The 11,024-nt window shown below is 43.0% G+C and overlaps 2 protein-coding genes and 1 long non-coding RNA gene across 5 annotated transcripts in view; 1 reads left to right on the top strand and 2 right to left on the bottom strand.

Moving 5' to 3' along the window:
- Positions 1 to 434: 434 nt before the first annotated feature.
- Positions 435 to 1,571, bottom strand: LOC108634316. The gene is made up of 2 exons (XR_001917538.1): positions 893 to 1,571; positions 435 to 579 (listed from the first exon to the last, which is right to left on the bottom strand). It is a non-coding gene; the product is annotated as an uncharacterized LOC108634316 (long non-coding RNA).
- A 2,320-nt stretch (positions 1,572 to 3,891) lies between these two features.
- On the bottom strand, positions 3,892 to 6,695 carry PDZD11 (PDZ domain containing 11). 2 transcript variants are annotated; one of them, XM_005700702.3, is made up of 7 exons: positions 6,583 to 6,695; positions 5,975 to 6,074; positions 5,627 to 5,710; positions 5,302 to 5,358; positions 4,902 to 5,000; positions 4,618 to 4,696; positions 3,892 to 4,457 (listed from the first exon to the last, which is right to left on the bottom strand). In XM_005700702.3, the coding sequence occupies exons 2-7, from the start codon at positions 6,059 to 6,061 to the stop codon at positions 4,423 to 4,425; spliced, it is 441 nt and encodes a 146-aa protein (XP_005700759.1). In that variant the 5' UTR covers positions 6,062 to 6,074; positions 6,583 to 6,695; the 3' UTR covers positions 3,892 to 4,422. The 2 variants fall into 2 exon arrangements, with proteins under 2 accessions (XP_005700759.1, XP_005700760.1); XM_005700703.3 differs by having other exon boundaries at positions 4,618 to 4,678.
- An 80-nt stretch (positions 6,696 to 6,775) lies between these two features.
- The window catches only part of KIF4A (kinesin family member 4A), a 127,095-nt gene continuing 122,846 nt past the window's right edge, over positions 6,776 to 11,024 (top strand). Inside the window, exons 1-3 of one of the 2 annotated variants that reach the window (XM_013976428.2) lie at positions 6,776 to 6,842; positions 7,215 to 7,358; positions 7,471 to 7,585. In XM_013976428.2, the coding sequence (XP_013831882.1) occupies positions 7,239 to 7,358; positions 7,471 to 7,585 (235 nt within the window). In that variant the 5' untranslated portion in view covers positions 6,776 to 6,842; positions 7,215 to 7,238. The remainder of the gene's footprint in view (positions 6,843 to 7,214; positions 7,359 to 7,470; positions 7,586 to 11,024) is intronic. The other variant, XM_018043910.1, reaches the window with a different exon arrangement.

Genomic DNA, 11,024 nt, shown 5'->3' with positions numbered 1-11,024 from the left:
TCCTAGGGAAGCATCATTATGCCTCAGAAAGGACTATCCCTATCCAGTAACTCTGGGTCAGAAGAGGGTCTTAACACTATCTGATCACTTACTTCATTTCTCATTTATCCAGACAAGTCTCTACAAAGGAGGCAGAATTATTGAGCCCAGTGCCAAAACCAGTTGCAATGCAAAAAATATCACTCATGTCTCTTTATGATCTCTCCATTGCATTCGTCCCTAGTTATTCACCATGGCTTACTCTTTTGGATAACTTTCGCTTATCCTATTGTGGGGTGGGGGTAAGGTTCATCTCCATACTATGCAGTGCAAAGGCCTGGAATCATGTCCCTGAACCTGACCTTTGTTTTTCCACACACACACACACACACACACACGCACACACAAACGCACGCACGCACACACACACACGCGCGCACGCGCACACACACACACACACACACACACCTATTCCAAGGCATGGCTTCTGCCCTTCTTTCCAGAGCGCACGCACACACACACACGCGCGCGCACACACACACACACACACACACACACACACACACACACACACACACACACACACACACACACACACACCTATTCCAAGGCATGGCTTCTGCCCTTCTTTCCAGAGCGCACGCACACACACACACGCGCGCGCGCGCGCACACACACACACACACACACACACACACACACACACACACACACACACACACACACACACACACACACACACACACACACACACACACACACACACACACACACACACCACACACACACACACACACACACACACACACACACACACACACCTATTCCAAGGCATGGCTTCTGCCCTTCTTTCCAGAGGTTAAATCATGTCCCTGAACCTGACCTTTGTTTTTTCTTTTGCACACACACACACCTATTCCAAGGCATGGCTTCTGCCCTTCTTTCCAGAGGTTAAATCATGTCCCTGAACCTGACCTTTGTTTTTTCTTTTGCACACACACACACCTATTCCAAGGCATGGCTTCTGCCCTTCTTTCCAGAGGTTAAATCATGTCCCTGAACCTGACCTTTGTTTTTTCTTTTGCACACACACACACAGCTATTCCAAGGCATGGCTTCTGCCCTTCTTTCCAGAGGTTAAATCCTGTCTACTGAAGGAAGAGGAGAGGATCCTTTCTCCCAGTCTTGCTGAGGAAGGGAGGGTACAAGCAGAGAAGGCAAACTTCCTTTGCTGAGTTGATGGCCAGGCCAATTTTTCTGCCTGACATACTGAAGGGGAAATGGGACTAACTTCAGCCCAAAGCAGCTGCCTGGCTTGCTTTTAGGTGAAAGGGATGAGAAGATAAAAACTTCTTTTCTGTGTCTCCTACAAGATGCCTCTGAGAGTTGAGATTTGACTCCAGCCACTTCACTCTACTACCTTCCTTCCTTAACACACACTTTGGTGGCAAAATCCAACTGGGACCCTCCAATGAGTCAAGCATCAAAAACCACTGTTCTTATTGACAGCTTAGGCTATCTCTCTGCCTAATTTGATCAATTTGCTGTATTTGGGCTTCCCAGTTCCAGTCCTCCCGCACTTCACATTTACGGTTTAAATACTTGGCTACTTATGAAGCTCTTATTCAATTCCTAGGCTTAGGAGTAAAACAAAACCCCTGAAAATGCTATCTTTTTTCCTTGACCACTTCTCACAGTTACAAGGTGGAAAGTTCTTGCAGAGTCCAGGAATCAATCCCACCTGACCATGTGGGATGTCTTACTGATAAACAACATCTGCAGGGGATCCAATTCTACAGCAGCTGCTGCTGCCAAGTCACTTCAGTCGTGTCTGACTCTGTGTGATCCCATAGATGGCAGCCCACCAGGCTCCCCCACCCCTGGGATTCTCCAGGCAAGAACACTAGAGTGGGTTGCCATTTCCTTCTCCAATGCATGACAGTGAAAAGTGAAAGTGAAGTTGCTCAGTCGTGTCTGACTCTTTGCGACCCCATGGACTGCAGCCTACCAGGCTCCTCTGTCCATGGGATTTTCCAGGCAAGAGTACTGGAGTGGGGTGCCATTGCCTTCTCTGCTACAGCAGCTAGAATATCTCAAAGACCAACACAGTTCCTTCATTGTTTTCTTATCTACACCTTCAATATATGACAGGTCCTTTCACCCCAGTCTCTTATTGTTTGCGCCTTCTCCACACCATACCTACACCTCCACAATGCAGTTGCACCACGGTAGTGTCCCAACACAGAGCCATTCTAAGTACCTCAAAGAACGAACCAATTTAGGGCAAGAGGATTTTTGCCTCTTAGGCCTGTGGTACCTGGCTGGGACTTTTTACCCCGTTCACTACACTTCTTAGATGAGTTGTTTTAAAACCTTTTACCCACAGGGAGAGTCTTGAACCTCAACATTCAGTAGACTCAGCCAATGTCTTTGTGCAAGTATCTCAGCCCCTAGTTTCTTACTCAGATGGCCATTTGGGGGCAGCAGAGCAAATATGAACATATATTCTATGTGGGGCTGGGGCGGGGGGCGGATTTCACTGGTGGCTCAGATGGTGAAGACTCCACCTGCAATGGAAACCCAGGTTCGATTTCTGGGTCGGGAAGATTCCCCTGGAGAAGGGAACAGCAACCTACTCCAGGATTCTTGCCTGGAGAATTCCATGGACAGAAGAGCCTGGTGGGCTACAATCCATGAGGTCACAAAGAGTCAGATATGACTAATACTTTCACTTTCCAGGAAACACAGAGGCAGCTAGATTGACTGTACCTCCAGCTCTGCTCACCAGGATGTTGCTACCTGACAATAGCACTGAGCCTCTAGAAGAGGTACCATAGTAGAGCTGGGGTTGGGGGAGTGTTTACAGGAAGAACCAGAACTTCCTCACAGAGATATGTTACTACTATTTAGAACAGTTTCCCATATTTGAAGACTTACTCAAATTCATTAAAAAGAAGTGGGATGGAAACCCTGGTTGATTAGCGGTCGGCAGAGTCAGTAAATTGGCTGGTTTGTGCAAAATTTGGGAAGAGTAGAGTGGGAAAGTGAGTTAACTGTGGCAACATGAGTAGAGGTGGTGCTGAAAGTGCAGAGGTGCAGCCTTCTAATAGTGATTTTTAAAAATTGAGGCATAGTTGATATACACAACTGTACTGTGACTTTGAATAAAAAGATCTTTAAGTACAAAAAAATAAAAAATAAATATATATTAAAAAAATCAGACATCTAGGCTACATCTCAAACCAACAGCATCACTCTTCAGGGGGAAGGGCCTCAAAATATATATTGAAGTTTCCCAGGATTCTTCAAGGAAAATTTGGGACTTTCATTATGGGGTACAACTTCACCCCATACCTCATTAGATACCTTTCTATTCTTAATGGGTATTGTGAACATGTCAATGGCATTACACGTGGCCTGGAATATCTAACAATGGATTGCTAAGAACATGGCAGAAAGCTATTTGGGGGTTGGGGTGAAGACATGGGGGATATCAGCAAGCAGTCAGTACTACTCAACCAACCAGGTGGAAATTGGGAACCGACTGCTTACTGCTATCCCTGAAAAGAAATGCATCTAAGCCTCTCCCTTAGTTTATGTTCCAGATGAAAGAATCTGGGAAAAGAGAAGACAGAACTATATTAATACTGGCTCCTGCACAGAAGTGGCCATAGTTCATGGGGGAAGGGACACCATTTCCTCCAGTACCCCTCACCCTATACCCATTCCTCAGTCATACTGCAGATAAGCTTCCTGGGTCTCCCTAACATTCTGGCCAGAAAGAGATAATTGTGAAGTATGTACAGTGTTGCTCTGTTGCTTCTAGTGGTTCCTCTCTTTGGAAGAGCTTTTATTTTTATCTCAAAAGCATTTATCACCCAACCAGTATCATTCAAAAGTCACACCAACAAGTCCTCAGCACTGTATTTTACTTTTTTGCAGAGAGAAAATAGAATGAGGGAGGGGAGGAAAACATGGTTCCATTGCAGTCTCCAAAATGTACAGGTATACACTGCTAGCATAAGGATAGGATGAGATGGTCAGGCAGATTAGCGGGGAGGCCCCCAATATCCTTTTTTCTACTGATTTGTATATGCTAATGAAAATGACACGAAATACGTGGAATTGCCTAGCACATGGTATTCAATAAATGTCAGCTGCCTTCTCTAGCAGGGTTCTCCACAAGCTAAGAGATACCTCGACATCACCATCCTTCTCCTTCCAGGGTATGAAGCCCACATAGAAAACTAGAGAACTCAAAGCACAGTACAGTTGGGAAAATGCAGTTGGCCGGCTGGCTCAGTGCAGGGTCTTGCTGTCTCCCTATCCTCCCGACTCCACTCTCCCAGGGTGAGGCTGAGAGTAGTTTCCCAGATGGCTTCCCTGAGACCTAGCTAGCTTGTCCTAGGAGATCCCATGTGGAGGGCTGTGGGTTGCAACTCTCTAGTGCACAGTCCTCTCTTTCTGGCGATGATAATCTTGGGGAAAACAAGAAAGAAAAGGAAGAAAAGCACAGGTTATTTTCTGACCTGAGTTCCCAACTCCCCATCACCAACTTGTGGGGCCTCTAGTAATCAGTATTTAAAGAGTTCCCACTGAGGGTTCTGCCAGGTAAGCAAAAAAGAGAGAGGCACTTACTGTAGGGAAAGAAGCGGACCCGCATGCTGATTTCTCGAGCTGTCTTCAGGATCTCAACAGCCTGGAAGGAACATGGCAGCTTGTACAAATGAAGAGATACAACCCAGAAAAGAATTATAACAGGAGAAAAGTAGTTTGCCACTCCAACCTTCTGGGTCACCAATAGCTGCCTCCCTCTTATCAAGGTGAAATTCTTTATCAGGTTACACATTAAGCTAATCTTACCCACTGCATCCTACCTGGGATGGCTTCTAGCCTCACCACAGCCCAGGTGCTGTGCTCACCTTGCTGTGCTCAATATCTTGGAAATCCACATCATTCACAGCTAGGACTTGGTCCCCTTCCTGAAGTCCTGCTCGATGTGCATCAGAGTCAGGAATCACCTGTAAAATATATAATCAAGGTAGGATAATTTCAAACAGTGTAAGTGAAATTAAATGCCGTTCAAATGTAAGGTACTATATTCGTTGTGTGTGTGTGTGTGTGTGTGTGAGAGAGAGAGAGATGACGTGGGGAAACAGGTGGCTTGCAAGGTAGGAAGTTGTAAGTGGGCAAGGACAGTCTCACTATGCCCCTTCTATAAGTCTACTGAATCATCCTTCTCCCCAGCCTTGGGACATCACGGTTCAGCAATCTGATAACAAAGGGAAGTAGCTATCCATATTGCCTACCAGGCAGACGCACCTTGGAGATAAAGATGCCCAGCTGGGAGGCCTTTCCTCCTCGGATGTTAAACCCCAACTGTAAGACAAGAGCACAGAAGGGGGCTCAATACAGACCACAAACACAGGAGTATCTAGTAGCATCAATGTATGACAGCTTGCCTTATGTCCCTCAGAGAGCAGTCAGAAGTTGTGCAAGTGGCATCTCAGCTTTTCTGCTCATAAAAGGAAGATTCAGAGCCTTCTTATCTGCTTCCCAATTCATCCCCCCCCAACCATGGCCAACTTCTGGGCCTGGTATGGACAAACCTAGCCTGGAATAAGAAGCAACTCTTCCATAAGCTCACCTGAGCTCCAGGGGGCTTCTTCAGTGTAACGATGCGGGGCAGAAACTGGGTCAACTCATTGTTGTAGTCTGGATGGTATACCCTCTGCAAGACACAGCAACCCCAGAAATCTTATTATCAGGCTTACTACTTTAATCCAGAACACAAATGCATCACCCTGAAGCCAGGAGAAGGTGAAGTCATGGACTTAGTTTAAGTAAAACAGGTAACACTGTTTTAGTAACAGTTGCTCAGAATCCAACTTCTAGCTAAGATTCTCTCTCCATTGAGCTTTCTAACTGCCATCCTCCCTTTCATATATCATCCTGTGCCTATGGGAAAAAAATTCCTTGTACAGATGGTTCCCACCTCATGAGGAGGAATCCATGCTGGGGGATTCTCATAGGCAGGCAGGAAAACCACCGGGTAGTCATCGTAAGGAATCCGGCTGTCCATCTCCAGCAAGGACCTGGAATGGAGGCGTGAATCAAAGCTGACGAAAATGATTTAAAAGGGAAAACAGCCCAGCACGTTTTAGAAAACAACCCAACCCATTCCAAGACTGTCAGTCTATATGCCCAGCCCACTTCTAGGTAGGTGATAGATTTTGGGAGAGAAGGAAGAAAACTATCAACTTGGCTGACTATCTGGATACTAACAACCTCTTAGATACACTATAGAAATGATCTGCTTTCTCACAACAAGCTTGTGAAACATATGTTACCGTCCTCATTCTAGAGAGGAGGAAATCAGGATCGAATCTAAAACTATCTGACTACTTTCGAAATTCAACGGAATGCTGATTCCAACTATCCATATAAACTCGGGGCAAGGCACCGCCCCACATTTCCTAATGTGATGGGTAATGGTGGCGGTCTGCAGACTGGCCTTTCCTTTACCACCAGCCACCTTCCAGATCTCTTTCCCGCATCGTGCCTGAGTCCTGGCCCACAGCACTGTAAAAGTTGTCTTACTACCTCTCCAACCCGCAGGCCTCAGACGCCGAGTCTCAGCTCACCGCCAACTCAGCCTGGGAACCGGAAGCGGATGTTAGGCTGAGTCGGAAAGAGGCGGGTCACGGAGCGACGCGCACGTCCCCCTCCCATGCGTCTTCCTGCGCGCGCCGCGTGCGTGCTCCGCCCTCAGGCTGTCTGCGCTCCGATTGGCTGGCGCCCCCGGGAGTGATTTGAAACTTGGCGGTTAAACCTCTGGTTGGGACAGGGCGGCGGGAGACCTGGTAAGGGGCGTTTAGTTTGGTGAGTTAAGGGGGCACCTTAGCTCAGGATCTGCCCTTCCCAGTACCCTGGTGCTTTGGTTCTTTGTCGTCGTCTCCACTGGGCTTTTTCTTTCTATTTCAGAGGCCACTTCGCTGTTTTCAGAGGGTCAGGGTGATGGGCAGTCCTGTCCTGGCCAAGACTGAGAGACAGTGACTTTCCCGAGGTAGCGATCCCGCTGGGAGGGAGAGGCTGCCGCCGTAGGCTACCGCTGACTTCCCTAACCCACCACACCCTCCGAGGAGGGCCAGAACTGAAGGAGGACACTCTCCCACTCCTGCCGACCTACCAAGGTTTATCAAAGAGCATCTTTTTCTTTTTTTTTTTACCCTCAGCAGAGACGGTGCAGAAGTAGGATCATGAAGGAAGAGGTGAAGGGCATTCCTGTAAGAGTGGCACTGCGATGTCGCCCTTTGGTCCCCAAAGAGATTAATGAGGGCTGCCAAATGTGCCTTTCCTTCGTACCCGGGGAACCTCAGGTGCGTAGCAGAGTCCTGGGCCTCCCTCTGAACAGCTGGTGCCAAATAGCAGTGAGGGGCACGGTCTAGCCTTTTTTTTTTCCCCTTACTCCTTGTTCCTTGCCTTCTCTAGGTGGTGGTTGGTACTGACAAATCTTTTACCTACGATTTTGTGTTTGACCCCTCTACTGAACAAGAGGAAGTCTTCAATACAGCAGTAGCACCACTCATAAAAGGCGTATTTAAAGGTGAGACTGGTTGATTCTTCAAACGGTTCTTGAACATATACTATGTGTCAGGCACTGTGATTGGGTGCTGCCAATACAGGAATGGATGAAACATGAGTCCTGCCTTCAAAAAGCCCACAACCTAAGAACTGACCCAATGAAAGTAATTTTATGCTATATTTGCTTTCTGTTCTGCTCGTCTTTGACTTGTATATGTTTTTGTTTGTTTGCTCTGAAACCTCGTTAGATTTTAAGTTCTTTGATGGGTGCTGATGACGCCCTAGTTGAGGCCCAGGCACTGCAAAGCCTCTTGAGGGATTCAGAGGTAAATAATACAGCTTCTGGGCCCTGAAAGAGTTCAAAGTCCAGGGGTAGGAGTGGAAGTAGATGACTACGTACACACTGTTAAACACAGTCGTGTCTGACTCTTTGCGATCCCGTGGACTGTAGCCCACCAGGCTCCTCCATCCATGGGATTCTCCAGGCAAGAATACTGGAGTGGGTTGCCATTTCCTTCTCCAGGGGATCTTCTTGACCCAGGGATTGAACCCAGGTCTCCCGCATTGCAGGCAGAGGCTTTAACCTCTGAGCCACCAGGGAAGCCTGTTAAACACATAAGAAATATTAAACTTTTTGCTTCATTTTTTTTAGACAAAAGTATTTTAAATGTTAAAACCTTTGAGATTTCCTAAAGCCCCTGAATACACTGGCCAGTTAATAATCTTGATTACAGAAGAGAAGCCAGGGCTTTAGTGTTATTTAAGACTATGGCAAAGTTCTGAAGAAAGGAGCAGTGCCAGAGAGGTGTCTAACTGTTAGTCTACTACAGTGGTTAGTCAAGATTCAAAGGATTTAAAAGAAGTAGAACCATGGTGTACTAGTCCTTTAAAGTTGAAAGTGATATTTACACATCATCTAGTCTAGTTTTCTTTCCATCCAAAGAAAATTACTTTCTAGCAATATCTCTGTTAAGTGAACTTCCAGCATCTGGTTAAAATTTTTTTCTTTGACAGAAATATCACAGATTGGTTTTTGGACTACTCTAATTGTGTTAGATTATATTGAGATGAAATTTGCTTCCCAGTAATTTCTACTCAGTGACATTAGTTCTTCCAGGCAATAGCTACCCACTTTTTTTTTTTCACTTCTTAAAATGATGTCATGGCTTAAGACACATGGAACACTTTGTTTCAGATTTTTAAAATAGTAAAACAGTAATTTCAAACTTAATTTCAAACAAATGTTGCAGGAACAGCATAAAGTACTTTTTTTTTTCTGAACCCTTTGACATAAGTTGTTGTCCTGATGGTCCCCTGAATACTTTAGTGTATATTTGCTACGAACAGGAGCTTTCTCCTATGTAACTACAATACGACCATCAAAATCATGAAATTAGCATTGTTACATCACTACCATCTGGTACTCAGACCTCTTTCAAGTTTCACCAGTTGTCCCAATAATGTACCATATAGCAGAAGGATCTAGTTCAAAGTCATATGTTGTATTTAGTTGTACTGCCTCTGTAGTCTTCTTTATTATAAAACTCATTTGGTCTTTTGACTTTCATGATCATGACAGTTTTGACAATCACAGGCCAAGTTTGTAAATGATATTTGTTTATGATTAGATTCAGATTGTATATCTTTAGCAGGAATATCGCAGAAGTGGTGCTGTATTCTTCTCATTGAATCCTACGGAACAGCACACAATTTTGATTTGTTCTATTACTACTGGTGTTCTTTATGATCATTTGATTAAGGTGGTATCTGCCAGACGTCTCCTATAAAGTTAATCTTTTTCCTATCTATATATTTGGAGGACCATTATTTTATTCTAATTTTCTTCTAATTAACCATCCTTCCTTTCCTTTAGCCATTCCTAAAGAAAAATATGGCATCCAGACCCTGTATTATTCTGTTATCTTTCACGGAATGTACCTTCACAACTTCATAAGAATGTTAAAGTTCTTCTTTTATATTGTTTCTTTTTTTGAAAGTGTGGCTTTTTTTGTTCATATATTACAAAAGCAAGGCTTCATTCACAATATGAATTACATAATTGTAAAACTATTACATACTAAATAGTTATTCCAGCATTAAACTGATTTCTGGAATCCTTAAACAATGTAGTGTGTTTTGCAACCATACTCAAGTTTTATGTTTTACATACAAAATACGTTCTTTACATCAAAGTACATATTAACAAAACTAAGTTCTAGAAATCATATATTCTGTAAGACTACTTAATGAAAAGTCCTTAGTAGGGAATTAAAAAAAATACATCCATTTGATAAATATTTTTGTAGAACTTAAATGAAGTTTATTCTGGACTTTTTTTTTTTTTTAGTTAATATTCCCTTTGTCAAACAGTTCTGCAGATGAATGGTGAACACCTATTTCTAAAATGAAATGGCACTGGAAAATAGCTAGTGAAATTTTTTCAAAGTAAAAGTATATCCTTTACTTGAGTTTCAAGAAGTTGTAGCTACTTACTATATTAATAAAAATCTGAAATAAAATCATTCCCTGTTAGTCCCTTTATAGTTTCTTAAAAAGAGTGGAGATAAATTATCTACCAGCTTTAAAATCTAGTTATGTTCACGAAACAAAAATAAATTTGGTTTCAGAACATTGCCTGTTAACAGTGAAGTATTATAAATAGTCCATGTTAAGCTTTTCTCAACTCATTTCTATAAAATATTTTATTAAAAATAAAATGGGAGAAACATTGAATACTTAATGGAAGATGCCAACATCTTTCCAATACAGAATTTAACTCACAAAAATTTAAATAAAACCTTAAATATTAAAAAAAATACAATACCAAAAAAGTTTCTAATGTAGATTTGCTTCAAAATTGTTAGTGCGTTTAGAATTAACTAGCTTTCAAGCATTGATACCTTTGGAATACAACTGTATTTCAACTTTAATTCATAGGAATTTTTAAATTATACATTCTAGTTTATAGTTCTGAAAAAAAAAACTGAACTAAATTGCTCTTTCAAAACATCTTTAGTTGTCAGGAAAAAAAAAGTGTTGATCACTCTTTTGCCCAGAATATACAGTTAATAAACTGGTTTTAGCATGAGAGGTCCTCCTTTTTGTTTAATGAATGCTTTCATTTTATATTTTGTGGTATTGCTTTTATATGAAGAATAAGTAGGAAAAAAATAGCCACAAAAGTGTCAAAATGACAGCATCCTGTTTTTGACAATATATACATACAAGGGCCAAGTTACACATTTGGAAGTGACTGCTGTAAAACTAATCTGAGCTGTAAGTGCTAAAAGAAACAGCAGAACAGACTGCAGACTTTCGATTCACAAGCCTCAGATTGACAAGGAGAGTTATATGGAGAAACTCCTTGATGCTGCTCTTTCAACAGTGCAGTGGAGATTAGTTTAGATTAGATATTAAACCACAAGAACTCATTCTAATGGCTTTGTAGCATTTGGAAGAGA

Source organism: Capra hircus (assembly GCF_001704415.2).
Source record: "Capra hircus breed San Clemente chromosome X unlocalized genomic scaffold, ASM170441v1, whole genome shotgun sequence".
NCBI lineage: Eukaryota > Metazoa > Chordata > Mammalia > Artiodactyla > Bovidae > Capra > Capra hircus.
This window is presented reverse-complemented; position numbering and strand designations above follow the sequence as displayed.